General features: G+C 42.6%; 1 protein-coding gene across 5 annotated transcripts in view; it reads right to left on the minus strand.

The window, feature by feature from the left end:
• The window catches only part of LOC100467296 (nebulin-related-anchoring protein), a 69714-nt gene that overhangs the window by 45025 nt on the left and 4213 nt on the right, over window positions 1-20476 (minus strand). For 2 of the 5 annotated variants that reach the window (XM_034663294.1, XM_019805770.2), the window contains exons 4-14: window positions 19104-19208; window positions 16577-16681; window positions 15378-15482; window positions 14753-14857; window positions 13651-13758; window positions 13281-13379; window positions 10408-10515; window positions 9294-9410; window positions 7001-7105; window positions 5434-5541; window positions 4292-4396 (exon numbers count right to left, since the gene is read on the minus strand). In XM_034663294.1, the coding sequence (XP_034519185.1) occupies window positions 4292-4396; window positions 5434-5541; window positions 7001-7105; window positions 9294-9410; window positions 10408-10515; window positions 13281-13379; window positions 13651-13758; window positions 14753-14857; window positions 15378-15482; window positions 16577-16681; window positions 19104-19208 (1170 nt within the window). The remainder of the gene's footprint in view (window positions 1-4291; window positions 4397-5433; window positions 5542-7000; window positions 7106-9293; window positions 9411-10407; window positions 10516-13280; window positions 13380-13650; window positions 13759-14752; window positions 14858-15377; window positions 15483-16576; window positions 16682-19103; window positions 19209-20476) is intronic. The other 3 variants (XM_019805776.2, XM_019805782.2, XM_019805779.2) reach the window with 3 other exon arrangements.

Below are 20476 nucleotides of genomic sequence, written 5' to 3' on the forward strand. Positions count from 1 at the left end.
CCTGGCCCTCACTTCTGCCTTGACAGAGTCCCTGAAAAAAGGGCCGGAAGCTGAGCACTTTCCTGAAAGAAGAAGGGTGGGTGGGTTCAGAAGAGAAGGTGGTGAGCCTCCAGCCCCACCTGGTGCACAGACTTCCAGGTTTCCCACTATTTCAAGACACAGGGAGCTCCTGGATTTTGTCTTTTAAAAGTACAATCTGCCCCTCAGAGACTCAAGGATTATTAGCCGTTTGCCCATGAGAAGATATTCATCCGATCATCTTATTTTCCTCCACGCATGCGCAAGTACCACTGCAGAGAGAGCGGAGCTTGAGCAGAGAGGTAAAGGGATGTGTTTGACGCCTGAGGGCAGGTAATATGGGGAGGGGGTGGAGGTGAGCTGAGTGAGAGACCCAGGGACCCCGCACAGGTGGAAGGAGAGCCGGGATGCAGACCAGTGAAGAGGAAGAGTGTGAGGTGGTGGCTGGCGAAAGACCTCTGCCTGCGGCGTCCCCTGTCATTCATTCGTTCATTCATTCATTCTTTCAACAGTCACAGAACATCTACTCTGCGCAGAGTGAGCAAACTCAGACACAGCCCTGTCCACGAAGATATCTCAGCTGGGTCCTTGCTCCCAAGCCCCAAACTGACCCAGCCTCGGGACACCTGAGCCCTGCCCTGCCTACAGGCTCCAGGCTAGGTCCTTCCATCAGCAACGCTCCGGCTTTGTTCACAGCAGTCGGATCATTGAACGCCCCACACCCAGTCTTCATGCCTCTGTTTTATTGTCTGAAGCCCAGGACCCCACCTGGTATCTCACACAGTGTGGCAGCTTCGTGGGGCCTATACCACACCTGAGATAGTCACACCCCCCTTGCTGCATCCCCACTAGCTACTGCCATCTCCTCCCAGACCTCCACCTACCGCCTCTGGCCATGCTCTGGCTCCCAGCTGAGACCAGCACTCCACTGCCCAGACCTCCACCTACCGCCTCTGGCCATGCTCCTCCGGCCGCCAGCTCTGGCTGACACAGGGGCTCACAGCTGAGGCCAGCACTGCACAACCCTACCACTTGCTGTCTGTCTAGAGTCTGATGCCTTTCCTTTCTATCTGACGGCTGCTGCATTTTATTGCTGCCTCCGTAGGTGACAGCCCACCCCAGGGAGTCTTTGCAGCCCAAAGGTCACAAAGTGGGTGACAGCCAGACAGACCACTAGCTGGGTATGGGGGAAGCACTAGTCTGGGCTCAGTGTTTGACCTCATGGTTGGGGAAGTAGTAAGGAGTGGCGGGGACTGTGGCACAGGGCAGCAGCTGCTACTCAGCTCTAGGAGACAGTTAGGGTGTCACAATGTGGGGCCCAGAGTGATCAGACTTTCCAGTTATTCCAAACAAACCGGAAATCCATATTATTATGTCAAGTCTTGCAATTTTTAAATGCTGACATGTAGTCAATATTTTTAGAAGCCAGTGACCCAAGTGAAATAGACCTAAGGGCCATGGCATCCTTCATCTCTTCCTTGTACTCACTCTGCTCTCGCCAGTGTCAATATGGGCTAATAATAATCATGGCTTAAAAACAACACTATTACCATGTGCCTACCATTATTTCAGGTGCTTCACACATCTTAATGCATTTAATCGAACCACCCTGTGAGGAGACACCCTTCTTAACCCTACCTTACAATGTGAAAACTGAGGCCCAGTTGTCTACTGAAGTGATCGGCCCAAGGTCACCCAGCTAATGTCAGGATTCAAATTCTAGCACTCGGCCTCCCAAAGTGGCTTTCACCCTCTACACCCTCTTCACTACACTTTCGCCAAAGCTAGTGTGCCTGAAGCTATTATTTTACAGATGAGCCTGGGATCCCCCATACCCAAAGCTACCACTGTTTAGACAGGGAAATATATTCTGGGTACGAACAAATGACTTATAAATTAATTTCTAGGACAGGATCTAGGAAAAACAGAGCATTCCTGACACGGGGACACTGGTGTTTTGTTGGATTTGGAGATAAAGAACTGCATTGCTTTGGGCTTTTTGGCCAATGGTTCAATGACAGAAGTTTTTGCACATTCTGAGTTGTGGATAATGGGGTATATAGGAAAAGTAGGAACTATAAAGTCATTTCAATGTCAACCATTAATGAGATTAGAGTGCACTGGCTTCCTAATGCATTAACTCAGAGGGGAAATTATTATCTCATAATAAAGAGTCTATTAGAGTTCAGAATTGTGCATGATAAAATGTCATGAAAACTGTAGTTTTTTAAAAGGCATATTCCTTCCCAATAATTTTGCATTAAATATGTTGCAGAGTACAATTACTCTCCTCTGCGGGACATAATTAACAGTCACCATGATTAATCACATCCTTGCAACATCACAGATGCTTGGCCATTGCTTCAATATACTTTCTGAAGGAACTCTTTGCTGAGGTTGGAGTCTCATTTTAATGCTATTAGTGCTGATAAAATCCATCTGAAGGGAATGCTCTCTAATTAAAGACCTGTGCTTGTTTATTTAATTTCATAGCTATTTGACCACCTTTAGAGCCACCAGACAGAGAGACCATAAATGCTCTTGTAATGGATTTCCCAAACTTCCTGAATAGTTAAGTCCCTACCCTAGGGGTGGTAAACTCAAATTCACATGGGAGCCAGGAAGGGAAGGGAAAGGAGAATAAAATAACACAGAGCACCTGCCACTCAGTCCCAACCAGCTGCTACCAATGTGGGAACTAGGGCTGTCGTTCCCAGAGTTTTTAGATTTTTCTAGAATAGGGTGAAAATATGAATTTTTATATGAACTCCCAAAATCTCTGTATGTTGATCCGATTATTTTTTAAACACCGTGTGGTCAAACACCTCTGCAACCTGGATCTGGCTCCTAGATTTCCAGTTCAGATTCTCCCTCTGCTTCTAATTAATCCTTCTAACCCAGGCTGGCTTAGTTCTGCTATTGGACCTGCCCAGATGAGCAGGGGTATTTCAGGAACATAGTCTGATCCACAGCCTCACACAGACAAATGTAAGAGCAAGTCATGTTACAACAGGAATACGAAATTGTAGCAATCTCTCTAGTTTTGACTGTGCTCTCAAGCATGATTGATGGAGGTCTATGGACAGAGTACACACTCCCATTGTAACGAGGTGCTCTTGGTCCTCAAGTCCCAGGTAATACATGCAGCCAAAACAGAAAGGAAATAGCTTAGGTAGTCAAGTGTAATCTTGGGTTTCATTAAGGTGAAGTGATAAGTCAACCCAACCAAACTTGCTCAGAAAAGCAGCAGCAAAGCTTAGTCTCCCTTTATATTCCTCGACTTCCCATCCTTTACTTTACTATACATTTGAAAAGCCCACTTCATTCATTAAACTCGTTTGCCAATGATTGTTCTTTGTTGTGCTATAAACCATGCTGAACAGTGGTGATGCCCAGCTGAACACAGCACTGCTCTTACTCCGAGCAAAATAGAGAGCAATGTGAAGACCTATTTACCAAGAGCAAAACCCAAGTCAGTGCTACCAGAGTTGTGCTGATCCCAAAGGAATGTGAAGGAAAGTAACACTGGACATTCAGTAAACATATGCTGAATTATTTGTTAAATTATTGACTGGTTAGAGATAACCATCACTGACAAATAACTACGATATGAACTCAGGCCTAAACTACCTTAACTATGTTTTAAGAAAACATGACTTTAATCTTTTTATTTGTGCTTTTCTGTATTTTCTAAATTTCCTGTAATAAACATATATAATAAAATTCTTATAATTAGAAAATAATAAATTTAATTAATTATACTTATTTCACTGGGACAAGCCAAACTATAAATAAATAAAATCACCACCATAATAATTAAGAAATACGTATACTTTCCCAAGTACTCCTGAGAAAAAAAATTAACATTACCACTTCCTCTCAACTTACAGCCATTTTATTTTACTTCCTTTAGTCCCTCAACACAGAACACTCCAAAACTTTAAATTAAAAAAAAAAAAAAGAAAGCAAGCTCATCATTGCTAAGGAAGAATAATTTTAAAGGTGCCCAAAGGCAGACATATTCTACCAAATTCTAACTGAACTGCAGGTTATTTTCAAGATGAAACCAGAGTTGTCCCCACTTTACATGGAATCAAAGAGTTTCCAAACATGCATGAATGGACTTTCCTAGTGGAAGAGTTCCCCTTCTCAATCCCTTCCATCTGTTAGGAACTGTTGTACCTTGTTTCCTCCCATCTTACTACTTAAGAATCACTCCGCAAGAGGAAGAGACAAGGAATAAAGCAGAAGATGCTCTTGGAGGGAGACTTACATCTTTCAAGGGAACCAGTTTCATTGTTGTTTGATAGGAAGGAGTGAGAGTGGCTGGGTAGTTGTAGTCCACAACATCGTGTTTATAATCAGCCTTGTAGGCGATCTGAGACACAAAGGGAAAAAAAAAGAAAGGAAAAAGAAAAAAGAAATAAGTCCCCACTTTCTTTTGACCTTGTTTGAATGTCACAGGAAATATTTAAAAAGTAACCGGAAACAAAATTAATTCAGTTTCATAGCCTCCAAGGAAAATTAAATTATGTTCACATTTTGCCTTTAATTAATTTGAATTCTTCTTAATTAATCCCAAACTAGCTAACTTCCATCTGTAGCACATTTATTTTATCTTTTTTATTAATTGTGGAACCCCTTATAGTTTTTGTTAAAAAGAAACACTGGCACGTGGGTGTATGATGAAAGAGCTTCTTGGCTAACCCCCCAGAAAATAAACGAAAAGTCAAGAGTCTTCAGAGTATTTAAAATTTTTTTCCAAAGGTCAAATATGACATCTCAAGCAGATGAAATTTGACATTTGTATGTTTTACTAATGAAATCAGTTCCTTTGAAGTGCCCTTTACCTCCAAGATTTACAACTTGGCATTTACAAACCTGTCAACTGAACTGACAAAGCCAAGGAGAGATAAAGAGATTCTGTGCTATGGGATCTGATCTATTTTGTTACCCCACTACCTTGACCAGTACTTGCCCATAGGTGGTCTTCAATGAACACTACAATTGAATAAATGAGTGAACCAATCAACCAACCAATCGACTCCAAATACATCACAAACGCTTTGGGAAGTTGGAGGAATTTCAAATAAGAATTATGCTCATCCATTTCTCTTTATCTCTCAGAAACTGAATGTTTTCCTCACACTGGATCAAAGATAATAGATCTAAGTACTCTTCAAGCCAGAGAAAGCTGAGATAAATAAATTGAAGCTTTTGAAAATTTTCAAGGGTTTTACCTAGCTTTGGTTATATTGGTTAATGTTTAGAAACTTTTATGGGTCAGTCTTTATACAACAGGACACTGACTTTTAAAAAGGAAGTTTGAAAAAGAGTTGGCTGAATTCTTTCTATCTCACCTCCCTCCACCCCAACAGGTCCCCAGACCATTAGGCCCTTCAAAATTGGACTCACATTGCTTGCCAAGCTTCCAACCTTCATAGCATGGAGAGTCCGTCTGTCCATACCAACTCCTTCATAGTGGCCTCTCATGTGGTTCTGGTAATTTTCCTTATATTTATTCTACATGGAAACACGAAACTTTCAATAAAAGACTTCTTCTCCCAACTTGTTGAACATCAACTACTCATTTTAATGCACTAAATTGGAAATATAAATGATTAAATAGAACCTATTTAAGGAGTCAGTGTATCACTGAATAAAAAATAAGCCAAACCTTCTTTTAAGAAACCACTTAAATTTCAAGCAAGCACAAGAAGATGGAGGGAGACAAGCACATACGCACAGAAACAAACCTAGGATCTGGTGAGAAGAGACAGCACAAAACAGACCCAATTTTCTTTTTAACATTTTCACTTGTAAATGTGTTAGATTTTTCCCATGTGAAAACCTCCCATGAGCCGGGGGCTCTCCAATGGACAAGACGGATCATGCAGGCATGGGGTACCAGGCCCCATGCTAGCGGCTGGTACAAATCACTGCATGCTATTACCTCCGCTTCTAATTATATGACGAATATAACCTGAGCTTTGCCAAACGCTGTGATTTTTTACAGCACTAAACTGGTGGCTGCTAAAACCACGGGAAGTAAGGACGTCGTGTCCCAAATGCAGTTTACCAAATGAAGGGAAAACCAAAACAGGATCCCAAGAAGTCATAAATAGGAAAATCTGGGTAGTTTTTAATGAAGCTGCACTAAAATCACCTACCCTGGGAGGCCACTGAATTTCTAGGCACGAGATTATTTAAAGAAATACTATTGCCATGTACCAGACACAATTCTACTCAGTTCATCTCCACAAGTACTCCATGAGGAGGAAGGACTTATCATACAGCCCCATTTTACACACTGACGACGGGGCTCAGGGGGCTTAAACAACTTGCCCAAAGCCCAACACTTGACTAATTCTGGAGCCAGGTCTGTCAGCTCCAAAGCTGGTGCTCTTCACCCCTACATTTAGACAAAATAAATTCCTCTCTGAGCCTTACAAAATTCCTCGTGATCTTAAATTCTACTACAGTATGCAGCTCAGCAGAAATAAAATCACATTCTCCAGCATAGGTCCTTGGTGTTCTCAAGGAAACGTCCTCAGAACGTCTCTGAGAATTTCCAAATTTGCAAATGCCATCTGTTCATCTGTAAAATAAGGAAAGCACATCTAGGTCCCCAGGTTAAAGGAGATCAGACATTAGCTAAGAAGTGCAAAGTCGCATTGAGAGGGGATGTCGCATGCTCAGCCAGGCTCTCTCGCCAGCATTCACCACCAGGAGCCCGACACTGCAGCACAGGAAGAACAGGAGAGAAGAGGAGCTGCCATTAAGGAGTCAAGGTCAAGTGCGTGGTGGGGGATGGGACGGAATTCAACACTGTGGACTACTCCCTGCAGGCAATCTTGATCAAAACTCTTAGGTATTTGTGCCTAAGAGGCCATGCTTCTCTGAGACACACATAGACTCTTAAGAGACCTAGAAATTAGTTCATAAAAAAGCCCAAATAAATGCTTAGGTGTTAAAAACTCACATCGCTGGTGAACTTTGAGATCTTGCTCACATTCCTGAATTGAGGCGTCTCACAGTAGTTGATACTGTGACCTTTACTACTTTCCAGGTCCTTCTTATATTCCACCTTGGAAACCAAAACACCAGATGCACAATAGAACCAAGCCCAAAACCACTCTTGAAAATGTCACCAGGACTTTACTAGGATATTTTTAGAAAACTTTCAACCCAACATTTAAAAATATCAGGCATAGGACACTGTAAATTAACGGTACATGTTTGCCTTTTAAATAATAAATAAGTAAATCAGCAGTTTGGTTCTGAAAATTAAAGATATATAGTCCCTTTCAAGAGAAAATTCAGTAAGAGATCATACAGCCCAAAAAGTGGCAAAATGGGTTTTAGAAATCAGGATGACAGTTACTCTTGGGGGAAAGTGACTGGGGGATCACGGGGGGTATGTCTGAATCATGTTCTGTTCCTTGATCTGGGTGCTAGCTACATGGATGTGTCCACTTGCGGAAATCCCTCCCATTATGCACATATGGCTTGTACACTTCTCCATTCGTATACTTCAATAAAATTTAACCAAAAAAGTTACTTTACATAGGAGTATAATAAATGAGACCGCTCATAGATGCACAGAGCATCTTCTAATTTTAAACGGGTTGGCTAGTTGAGCTCCCCTGGGTAGCTGGATGCAAGATTCAAGGTTATAGTTATTGAATAGGCCCCAAGTCATCCCCAGTAATCGGAGAAGGTAGCTGAAGGCTGATTACCACGAATAGAGCATGACTGGTTTGTCCTACTGGATAAACATAAGGGCAAAAAGAAATTGAAGATTCTCTTGTGACCTCTTACCAAAAAAAAAAAAATTGTCATCCTGTCTTATAAAACATATGGTGGAAACATACTTTTTAAAGTATGCGAGATGCATTATAATGCTCACAATCTGATAAGTGAAAGAAGTATACCAAGCTATAAATATAGTTGAATTCTAATCTATAAATGTCTTTATATTCATATACTTGTTTTAGTATCCTCACCTAGAAAAAGGCCAAAATGTTAACAGTGTTTTTCCTGGGTGGTAAAACTGTACTTTCAGAGATCTGGTTCCAACTCTGTCCCTAAAAGTCTCTCTGATCCAGAATAAGACACTTTATTTTTCTAGACCTACGACAAAGTGAGGACCTAAAGACTGCCAAGGTCCCATCTAGATCTAACATTCTGTGAATCAAGAGCAAAGTTTGGCAACTATGTGCCTCTGCTCTTGTGTGAAAGCGGCCAGAGACAATATGTAACCAAACATGATGTGGCTGTGTTCCAATAAAACTTTATTTACAAAACCAGGCTATAGGTCAAATTTGGCACTCAGGTCGTAGTTGGCTGACCTCTGGTCTAGAGCATCAGAACCATCTCAAACATCTGTTTAAAATGCAGATTCCAAAAAAAAAAAATGCAGATTCCAAGACCTAGGCACCCATCAATTAGTTCAAAATACGTGAGCCTCTGGCAGAGATCAGGAAAATGTCACTCCTGGTGATTCTGAGCAGCCCAAAGTTAGAGGGCCACAGATTAAGGAATAGTTTGGGTTCAAAGACTGACCTTTAGAGGTTAGGGAAGAAAAATATTTTAGGATACTTGAATATCTGCTTCTGAATTGCAGATAACTTGGTACGGGAGTACTTTTAATAGCCCTCATTCTTCCTGTTGCAAGAGGTTGTTAACTCAAATGCCTTTATGGTCCAGAGAGGAAATGCCAAGGAGACGCTGCTGTGAGAGAAAAGACTGGAGGGCGTGATAAGGATTTGGGAGCTCGAGGGGTTATTTCCTTGCCAGAGTCCCAGCAATTCAAGAAATCTGAATCACCAGGTCAACCAAACAAAACACACCGTCCTGCGGCCAGTCCAGCCTCCAAGCTACGGGAATTTATAGGACACACAGCTTCTGGGAAACCCTACCCCAATAATAAGAGAATGAGAGAGGTTCCACGTGGGAAATACTTTCTGATCTTTGATTTCCACTCTGTATGAATGAGGTATTGTCATAGAGGTTGGCTAGGGCAGTAAACTAAACTAAAAATCTGCTGCCTAAAACTTCTGGATATCTACAGCCCTGTGAGAATTTGAGAAGAAACTTCAGAACCCTTGGAGAAACTTAATTTGTTTAATTTGTTTGATTCTAGGCTATCTTGAGAGTTGCTTTTCTTTACTGCCCATTTGTTCCCTGGGAACTGGTGACCGTGTGTAGTTCCCGTGGCATTGCACATAATTTTTCACGCTGGGGTTGCCCCGTCCGCAGTCCCCCGTACGCACCTCGCTCACAAGCTTGTTCACGCTCTGGGCCCGCTTGAGAACCAAGTTGTCTTGGGCTGGGAGGGAATGATAATGTGCAGGGCCTTTCATCTTATTGAAGTCCTGCCTGTATTTTATCTGAAAGAAGCATACAAAAAGGGCCCAGAGTTGTTGTTTTCATGCTCCATGAGATAAATTACTCCAAAATGACCCCGCATTTAATGTCAAGATTTACTGAAGAGAATTTTCTGAAGGGAAAAAAAATATCACATGGGCTTTTTTTTTTTTTTTCTCCACGAAATCCATAAACCACTCAGTCCCTTTTGTATTAAAGTTTTACTGGCCCTTTTCACACTTGGTGTACTTTATACTCTAATTCTGCATGAAGAAACGTCTTGAAACAAGCATGCCAAAAGGTGTAATTCCAAATCTTGTCTGCCCATGGTTCCAACATCTTTTCTCATCTAACCTGCTAATGAGGGGCAAAGTGAATTATGTGTTTTACTTCCCCTCTTGGGTCAAGAATGCACTGTGCTGGGCAAATGGGTATAATTGAATAGCACAGAGCAAAGGAGAAGGGCAAAGGGGGTGTGGAACTCATGCGTTGCTTCTAACTATATATGGAACAAGCTCAAGTTGGCATGTTATATCTGCATGTGCACATCACTCGGCCGAGTTTAATTATAGCCTATCTTTCAAGGACCGCCAGCTGGTCAACATTCTGCAAAAAAAAATCATTTTATCCACTGGGTTATACCCAGTTTGATAATCATATGACCTGCTTTAATCAGCTGTTCCCTTAAAGTGCTAGGTTTCTAGATGGCTTATTTTGCGAAGACTCTCCTAACGCCAGCTAATCTGGCTGGACCAGCATCTGCACTTGCTTGAACTCACCTAAAGTGAGTTCCACCGTTTGTTGGTGTCACGCTCCTCTGAAGCAGATAAATGTGACCGAACAGTTTCAACGAAAGAAGGAGATGTCAGAAATTTGGAGAGAAATTGGGGGCTAACATTTTACTCTGGCTCAGCTCTAAATCAATTGATCTGTGTGTAGGCTTTGCGTAAGCCCCGTCTTCAAAGTCTCATTTCTCCTCTGCTGGGGTGGCTCTGTGGGTCGTCCCAGTGTGGTACTCACATCACTAGCGAGTTCGTTGGCTTTCTTGGCATTCTGATACGCTGGGGTGATCATGGCGGGAAAGCTGCCTTTTCCTCTGTGCTCCTGATAGTTCTCCAAGTAACCCTGCTGGGCCAATTGAAAATTTCCATCAGTGATGCTCCCCTCCCTGAATGGATAGGGGGTTGGAAATGATCTCTCCTAGAGCCTGTTCCAGACATTCTACAAGTCTCCTAGACCCATGGATTATGGAGTACGCATCTCATATCTGACACCAGGGAGGTCCCTCTGCCTTTCAGTCATCTCAAATGCTGCCTTTCTTGGGCCCATTGGCAGATCAATGCAGAGAAACCCATTAACATCACAGATACCGTTTTCTCAGCGATGTATGTTATTTGCCAAAAAGAAATGCATTTTATAACTATTTGAATTTTTTGTATTTGGGGGGGAAATTTCAAATTGCCCTAAGAGGCTCTAAATGGGACTAAATGTATATTTCAGACTATTATCATCCGAGCCTGTTTCTTTCTTCCTCTTCCCCACACCACCCATCCATTCCCACAAAAGAAAACCTTCTCTCTCATGGAACTGTCATGATGTCAGTAGCATAAACCTTTCCTGGCAGGGGGATGTACCCCGTCTGATGCTACCTTCTCTCTGGGAAACTCTTCCCTCATTCCCAGTCCTGCCCCAGGCAGAATCAGCTGCTTCCTCATCTGTGCTCCCACCAATCTGAAACAGCTTTACATGCCCCCTCAGGCTCATGACTCCATCTCCCTCCAGCTTCCTCCAAGGCAAGGACCTGCCCCGCTCCCGCACCAGGGTCGGAGTCTGGCACACACATTTTCTTAAACAAAACAGTTGGGTCAAATCAGAAAGTCTAGGCTTCCCTTTTATCCAGTAATGACAATTGTTTAGCCTGAGTTCTCCTTTATGTTTGGTTGCCAAAATATTCTGGGCGGAATGCACGAGTAAAAACAGTTAAGCTAAAAAAAAAAATAATAATGAAGGCTCCCAAATTCTTTGGTAATCCCCTTTTGCCCCTTCTGCTCTATGGGTGGGGGCTGGCTTGTAGCTTTATTTTAACTTCTCTGCTTGTATGTATCTACGTTGGGTGTGTAAATCTTTTAGTGAGACACTCAATCCTGCTGGGGAATTGACTAGTTACAAACAATAAGGTGATTACATGATATAGTCCATTGGCCTAAAAAACAGTTATTCGTGAAGAGGAAGAATGAATTGTTTGGCCTTTTAGGCACTACAGATATGTTTAGTTTATCTGACTGTCTGTCTGCTTCTCTCTCACTCCCTCCTACTCATGCCTGGCGGGTCCCGCTAAATCACACAAGGAAATGCCACACAAGGCTGATCCTCTCGACAGCTGTTGGCGGTGCTATCAAACAACACCCAGTTTGATTCCTAGATTTGTTATTAGCACGACCGGAAACTTCAGCCAAGATGTCCTAATAAGCAAGAATGAACTACGACACCGTGAGGTTACATCTCATCGATGTGTATAGATATGTCTAGACACGCTCATGCCTTGGCAGAAAAGCACTGGCCAGATTTAGAACAAAATATTTTCTGCCAAATATAGGAACCAAATATTTTTTAAAGTGATTTTTAAAAGTTGTCTTCTCTACAATAGATTTAAACTATGAAACCCATAAAAACATAATTTCATTGAGTTTAAAACCCTGAAGCCATTTAAGCACTTATAGAATTTAATAAAATGGACTTTTTCATTTAAGACTGAACGCTTTTGCTCAGACAGACATTTGCAAAGGGGTCACACCTCATCTTCACACACATCCCAAGTCTTACATGAGTGTCTCCCTAGACACTCTTTTAAAGAAAAGAAACAACTTGTTTCCTTTCATAAATTATGTATGTTGAATAAAGCATGTATGTTTTAGAATCTAACCACTGACAAAAAAAATTCAAACAACTTTCCAATTAATTTTAAAAAATCAACTAAGCCCACTGAATGTACTCTTCCAGTACACGCACTTAGCCTTCCAATATTCTTTACTTACAACTGTGAAAAGATAATGTTCCCTTTCTCTCCTACACCTGTTCAGTACGAGAAAATATGGAGGGATGTACAAATAAAAATTAGCTTCTCATTATCATCTCAACCTTTTTATGCCCTGTCACTAGGTAGTTCACGTAAGAAGTGAAATTGGGGAAAAGATATGCGTTCTCTGGCAAACTGCTTCATTTAGCAACCTAGACAAGATATGCACTTTCTAAGAAACGAGCCCTGTTACTCAGTGAAGTGCCCAATATTTTTCCAGACGTGCATTTGAATCCCGTTCGAGCTCATACAGCGATGAGATAAAATTAGCCAGTCTTAGGCTTTGGGACCATTCTTCAATGAATAGGTGAGAATGCTTTATTCTTGGCAAATTCACCATCTTGATAGCAGTTCTTTATTTTAAAAAAAGAAAAGAAAAAGTGCTTAGAAACTGTTTTCCTACATGGATCAAGCTGAGCCCAGTGTAATTGTTTGTCGCTGCCTTCTTTTTTTTTTTTTAATATTTTATTATTTATTCGACAGAGATAGAGACAGCCAGCAAGAGAGGGAACACAAGCAGGGGGAGAGGGAGAGGAAGAAGCAGGCTCATAGCAGAGGAGCCTGACGTGGGGCTCGATCCCATAACGCCGGGATCACGCCCTGAGCCAAAGGCAGACGCTTAACCGCTGTGCCACCCAGGCGCCCCTGTCGTTACCGTCTGACTTGGAAAATCCACCTTTCGTAAATAGGGCTAGATAAACCACAGCCCAATCCGATTTAAGAGCCATCAGTCGTGTGATAGGCCAGTGGGCCACTGACACACCAAGAACTGACCATCAGAAAGGGCAGGCTCCCAGGGAGTGATTTCATCCCCTACCTGGCCATACTGGTCCATGCATTCCCTTGTGCCTGCAGCTCCAGCAGCCGGACTAGCCATTCCCTTCATTTCTCTTTGATATTGTTGATGGTACCTCACCTAAATGAAGGGGAAGGACAAGCTTAGTGAATTTCACCTTTTAGGCACAGAAGCCAGAAAAGTAAAAACGAACATCTGGTGGAATGTTCTCTTTCTGCTTGGGTCCAGGAAGTGCGTCTTAGACATAAAAGTAAAACCGATTCAAAACTGTGAAGGAAAGCTACTCCCTGGACCATGGTGCATGCAAAAGCAGACAGGAAGTTGTACTTGCCAGGCCCGCGTAACTTCCTGCTTCCTCCCCTACCACGAATATACTGTCATGGACACTTACATCACTGGCCAGCTCATTGGCTCTCTTGGCTATCTGATAAGCAGGTGTGATCATAGCAGGAAAACTGCCTTTCCCTCTCTGCTGTTCATAGTCTTCTGTGTATCTCACCTGGAAGGTGAAAAAAGAAAATGAATTTCATGCCACAATCCCACGATGTACCAGGATGTCTGATGAGAAGCCCTACCGAGGGCTTGCATGACGCCCTCACATCGCCCTGTCACAGCCCCTGTGGCATCATCATTGGCTTATGGCTTGATGGACCACATGCATCTTCTTTACCTTTTTATTTCCCAAAACCCAGCACAGTGCCTGGTGTATGGAGACACCCAATGCAGAATTCAACACATACTTTTGAAGCATGGGCTGTGGGCCAGGTGGTGGGGCTAGGCAGAGGAAGAAGGCTTTTGCCCTCAAGGAGCCACCAGTCTAGTCTAGGAGACAAAAGAGGCTTCTCAACCCAAGGCAAATGGAAGCCACTCATTAAGCTGAACCTGGATTTGTGCTTACACTTCCCACTCAGAAGAAGACTAAGTTCTTGGTCTTATTATGCTAGGGAACAAGTGGGCTGTGAAAAGGCAAATAGAAATTCCTTAGAAGTTATGTTCTATAATTTGCAACGACAAGGACTGAATTTTTTCAGATTAATCACATACATCTGATTTGTGACTGATACTAAGTTTTCTCTCTAAGGAAGAGTCTTCACAAGGTCTGTGCTGGCTGACTTATCTGACTTGACTATTCTTTTTTTTTGTTTTTTTTTTTAAGATTTTATTTATTTGTTTGACACAGAGACAGCCAGTGAGAGAGACAGCCAGTGAGAGATAGACAAGGAGGGGGAGTGGGAGAGGAAGAAGCAGGCTCCCAGCAGAGGAGCCTGATGTGGGGCTCGATCCCAGAGTGCCAGGATCACACCCTGAGCCAAAGGCAGAAGCTTAATAACTGAGCCACCCAGGCACCCCTGACTTGACCATTCTTGACCTTAGAAAGTTCTCCCTGGCTCCCACGTGGGACCAAGAGGCCTCCTCTATTCTTCCTCCCGCCACCTCCAAGGAAGGAAGGAAAGGAAAATCTTAAAGGCCTCTAGGCCTCCATCATTTCTTACATCACTTTGAAGCTGTCCCCCTGCCTTGGCCCGTAGCAGCTCAGGGGTATCCGCCACCGTGGTGAACCTGGAGACACGCTCATCATGCCCTCTCTTGTATTCCACCTGATGAAGAGACAGCAGACAGCATGGAGTCAAGGTCGTACCCACCAGCCTTTGTGAGAACCCTTCCATGCAGCTGTCCTGAAGCTATACCATCAGGCTAGACTCAACACAAGCCTATAGCCCATTCTTTAGTGCTGGCTTCATAAGCTCCTCTTCAGAAAGCATCAATACCACTGTGTTAGGTGCAGGAGAACGGTCCTAGGCAAAAAGCTTTGCTCTTCCTCAGAAGGACATGCCATCCGCTTACTAAGAATCAGTGTCTAAACTGTTAAAGCGACCTCGAGAAATTATTTGGTCCAGTTTTGGAGGAGCTACCTGGTCTCTCCATTTGCTAGCTATGGCCCAATCAAGGCACAGAGGATAACAGGGAAGACAGAAGAGCACAGTTTTTTCCATAATCCCATACTAATGACACCTACTGTCCATAAGCACTCCCTTACTGGTTTTTATTTGAATCCTAGAATTTCATTAGTGACAAAAATTAGCATAATCTAAGGTGAATAAGCACTGGGACACTCACTTGGCTGGCCAGCTGGTTGGCTTTCTTGGCTCTTTGATAAGCAGGCGTGATCATGGCTGGAAAGCTCCCCTTGCCTCTCTGTTGCTCGTAGTTTTCTGTATACTCCTGCCGGTCAGAGTCAATGTCAGCACGAGAACCATGGTATCAGATAAGAACAAATAAAATTGTAATTGCGAGCATTATCAGAACCAATGCAACTGGATTTATAAGGTAGTTGGAAACCATTTCAATCACCTGGAGTAAATTCGAAAATGTTATTCCACCGGTGATTTGAATAACACATTCAACACTGAAAAAATCCTATTTCCCAGGTCAAAGGGATTCCCCTTCAGGGCTTATGTCAAATTATGTGGAACTTGGCCCAACCCAAGGGACCCAAAGAGAGCACAACCCCTTTGACTCAAAGGCTTGTATGATAATGCAGCAGATAATGTGTGGGAGACTTTTCTGTAACTCCTCGGCTAGAATTAGTCCTACAGCATTGAGAGTAAAATGTTAGGTTTCCCTTCTTACTTTTTGAGTACCTCTGATGATTAGTTCTCCTAAGGAGACATGGCCCCTAGTTTTTTGTGTCTCTGTTTTCTTTCCATCTGCTAAAGGCAAAGTCACTAAAGACTGACGATAGTTTCCAAAGGGGTTTCTTCAAAGGGCAAGTGCCTTGAGTGTGTGGAGAGGACCAGAAGATACCATGAGCAAATCGTTAAGGATTTCCATAATCTGGGCCAAAACTGCCTTTTCTACATGAAAATCTACTAAAATCCCCTTACAGTGCTGGGAGGACAGAAGTCTAAAATGGCCCATCAGGGCTGGTCTCTTCTGGAGGCTCTGGAGGAGACTCCATTTCTTTACCTTTTCTAGAGGCCACTAGAATCCCTTAGTGTATGGCTCCCAATGGCTTGGACCTCTGCTTCTGTTATCACATCACCTTGTCTCTGACTCTGACCCTCTTGCCTTCCTCCTTATAAGACCCCTTGTGATTACGTTCATCTACCCCAATAATCCAGGGTAATGTTCCTATCTCAAGATCCTTAACTTAATCATATTAGCAAAGTCCCCTTGGCCAGGTATTGTAACGGTTACACAGTTCCAGGGATTGGGACATGGTAATCTTTGGGGGAGGGGCCAATAGTCTGTCTACCACAGCCTTAAGATAAAGAAACATTCAAACTAATTGCTAGAATAAGTTCTAGGGCCCTTACCTCACCAAGAGACTTTCGGGCCTCAACCATCCTTACGATTTCGGGGTCTGGCAGAGCTCCTGGGCACCAAGCATTCCCTTCCCCATATCCAGTCCAATAGCCTCTCTATAAAGGAAACACACAAATGCATAAACACATACCCCACACATTTGGTTGATAAGACCTACCCCACCCACTTAGCAACGCTCACATACACTGTCAACATAAGAGAAATTCTCTAAAATCTATAAAATCCTACTGCACACGGTGGGTCTCAACTAGCAAAAATATTCAATTTTTTCACCTAGAAAATAATCTAAAATCCTAAAAAAACTGAACTTTCTGAGATTCACTTATATTCTAGAAGGGTTTCTAATGTAACTTAGCATTTCTTTGCTCATCGCTGTCCCTAGATTGACAGGCGATGTGAGATTAACCAGCATGATTCAGACACGCTGCAAAAACTTACTACTTGTCATGTGCTTAATATTGGGATAAGCAATTAATACTGGAAAAAGAAAAGCCAAAAAAAGGGAAGACAGTTTCTTATTTAAGATATCTGTGGCTTATACAGGGAGATGAAACCAACATAGGAAACAAGTAGTGATTAGAAAATGTCTGTGTGCTTCAGTGTGCTGTATTGATGATAAACATAAGGTTTTATGAAGCAATCTGTATGTGATGGGCCCCATTCTGGATAAGAAGATGGAACCTGAGCAGGACCTCCAAGGCTGAGGTCAGTTAACAGGGACAAAAGAAGAAAGAAGGACATCCATTCTAGACGGTCAGTTTCATGAAGGCAGGGATTTTCATCAGTTTGTTCACTGATGTATTCTAACAGCCTGGAACAGTGCCTGGCACATAATTGATTCAATAAGCATTTGTTGAGTAAATTCCTAGAGTGAGGACTACCATGAATAAAAGCATAAAGGCAACGATGGGTTTTGCGGGAAAGACCATGAGGAGATGGGTTTGATTGGAATTGAGGGGGAGAGATGGAGAGCCAAGTGGTTTGGAAGTGGGGGCAAATTGGACAGGTTGGGTAGAACCATGTTCTGGAGATCTGGAAAGACAGAAAATTCATATATGAAAATATGCTCAATCATACTAGCAATCAGGGAAATTTAACTTAAAACAACAAGATAGAAATTATCAAAAACTTTTATCTGGTAATAGCAAGTATTGGTGAGAGTGTGGAGGAATAAGTATTCCCATCCTCTGCCCATAAGAGCATCAAATGCACAGCCATTTCAGAGTGCAATTTGACCATGGAAATTAAAAAGGCGTGCACCCTTTGACCTAGCAACCTCATTTTTCATTATCTATTCTAGAGAAACACTCACTTGTGTCCAAAAGAAGTCACACACAAGGTTCTCCATTGCAAATTCATAATAGGAAAAAAATTGCAAAGAACCCTGCCCATCAATAGAAGAACATGATACGTCCATTCTTAATGGTTGCACTCATGATACACCCATCCACAATAACTTAAAAGGAGGTTGACACAGAAATAGCTCCAAGATATTTGTTGATTGAAAAGTACAAGTTGCAAAACAAGGCTCTTTCATGGAAAAACTTACACATCCCAATAGAAATACACATATATAATTTCAATGAAAATAATGGCTAATATTTATTGTGCCTACCATTGTTCTAAGATCTTTACATTTATATACTCTTTTAATCTTCACAATAGTTCTGTGAATCAGGAACTGTCAAAAGTTCAGTTTATAGATGAGAAAGCCAAAGAAAAGAATGGTGAAATGATTCATCAAAGGCCCCTCAGTATGTGGCAGTGGTCGTATCCAAACGGGAGTACTGAGAAATAAATTACATAGATATATATTTGTAAATAAGCAAAGTCTGAAAGAATACCCGCGAGACTGATAACGACAGGTACCGCTGCAGAGGGACTGATTGGACACAGTGCACAAGGGGTCAGCTTTGTACTTCGGATTTTTTTGTTTTACAACGGGGAGAACACAAGTATTTTGTGAATAATGAAAAGTAAATGGCTGAGGAATTTTGAAATGATGAGACTCTCCCTAGTGAGCATAAATGCTCAGGTGGTAGGAAGAGTAAGTTAGGGCCATCTAGGAAGCTGCGTGTGACCAATGTCACTCGACAGGCTGGACAGAGGCAAAGCCGGAAGAGAGGAGGCCTTTCGGGAGGCCCTGACAAAGGTCCAAGCAGGAAATGACGTGTATCAGAGCAGGGACAGTGAAATGCAGGGCAAGGGGCAGAGCTGAGGGAAGTAACAGAGGAAGGAAGGGCAGCCGTGGTCTCCAGCCTGGGTGGTTGTTCCCAGGGACAGAAACACAGTGGTTGGAAGGAACAAACTGACTAGTGAGTTTGGACTGGAAGCAGATACAGTGGAGATGACCCCACGACACACTGGGGAATGTCTTCTGTAGAGAGCTGGAATCACAAACTGGGAGAACGAAAGCCATATCAATTTCTCTAGAAGTAATACTCGTAATGCATCTCACTTGCAGAGTGTGTCATACTCTTCCCTTTTTCCCAAACCCATTCACACCTCTCCTCTCACCTCGTTCATCAGGGGCTGCCCATTAGGGGCAGCTGTCCCATCCCTGGATTTCATGTCCCAGTGAAAAACCGACTTAAACTGTCTGCCATCATCTTGGTTGTCAATCTGCACCATGGAGACGTTGTCAGTAACGTTTCCATCGGAGAAGGGAAAGAAAATAAACAACACACAGTTAAATTGGAGGGATTGTTCTAAATCTCAATGGCAAACCTTGTTAAGTGCACAACGACACACACTGTGTTTGTCAGTCGCACTGTGGCTTCACCTGTTTCACTAGCCAGGTGAAGCATACAGAGCCTCTGCAGTGTGCCAAGCTCTCGCTAGCAGTGCAATTAAAAAGACTGAAGGTCCCAATGAACTTATCACACGACACCCTAGTATTCAGGTTAGAGTAACCTCAGGAAACGCTAGATTGTAGAGTGGTGGTTCTTAACTTTAGTCTGTGGAACAATCACCCAGGGAGCTTATCAAATTGTTGGCTCCCCAAATTCATGTACATGTTCTCTTATGCTTTATAATTTTACCTTTAACATCTTGACCTGCAATACACCTTGAGTTAGTTTTTGTGTATAGGTGTGAGGTAGGGGTCCAGGTTCATTTTTTTCCACACGAATGTCCAATAACTCCAGTACCGCTTTCCTGAGAGATCGTCCTTCCTACACTGAATTGCAGTGGCACATCTGTCATAATTCAAGTGACCACATATGCGCAGCTATTTCTGGACCTTGGATCGCATTCCACTAGTCTGTCTATTCTTATGCAATACTATGCCAAGTTAAGGACTACCACTTTTGTAGTAAATCTCGAAATCTCGTAACTAAAGTCCTTCAATTTTGTTCTTCAGAATTTCTTGGCTATTCTAGAGTCTTTGTGTGGTTCACCTCAATTTTAGAATCCGTGGGTCAATTTCTCCGAAAAATGCCAGGATATCAACTGGAATTACATTGAACGTGTAGATCAGTTTGGGCAGAGCTGACATCGCAATGGTATCTTTGGATTCTTGGGATGGGCAAAGAGTTCTTAAAGACAACGTAAAAAGGACCCACCATAAAAGAAGAAATCAAAAGGTCTTAGGTCCCAACCCAGATATCATAATGGATGAGGTCTACAATGGGGCCAGAAACCTACAATTTTAACAAGCGGAAGTTGAAATCATGAATTTTACAGATGAAGAAAGAAACTGAAAGCAAAGAAGCGACCTTACTAAAGTCATTCAACGGGTAATCAGAACCAGGCTTAGAATCTAGGAATTCTATTTCCACATGGAGGGCACGTCCTCTCATTGAATTTCTAGGCTGGCTCCTGCTCAATGCAGCTGTAATATGTGTATTTTTAAATATATAAATTGAGAGTGCTTTACCTGCTTCTTCCCC

Source organism: Ailuropoda melanoleuca, chromosome 6, assembly GCF_002007445.2.
Source record: "Ailuropoda melanoleuca isolate Jingjing chromosome 6, ASM200744v2, whole genome shotgun sequence".
In the NCBI taxonomy this organism is placed as follows: Eukaryota; Metazoa; Chordata; class Mammalia; order Carnivora; family Ursidae; genus Ailuropoda; species Ailuropoda melanoleuca.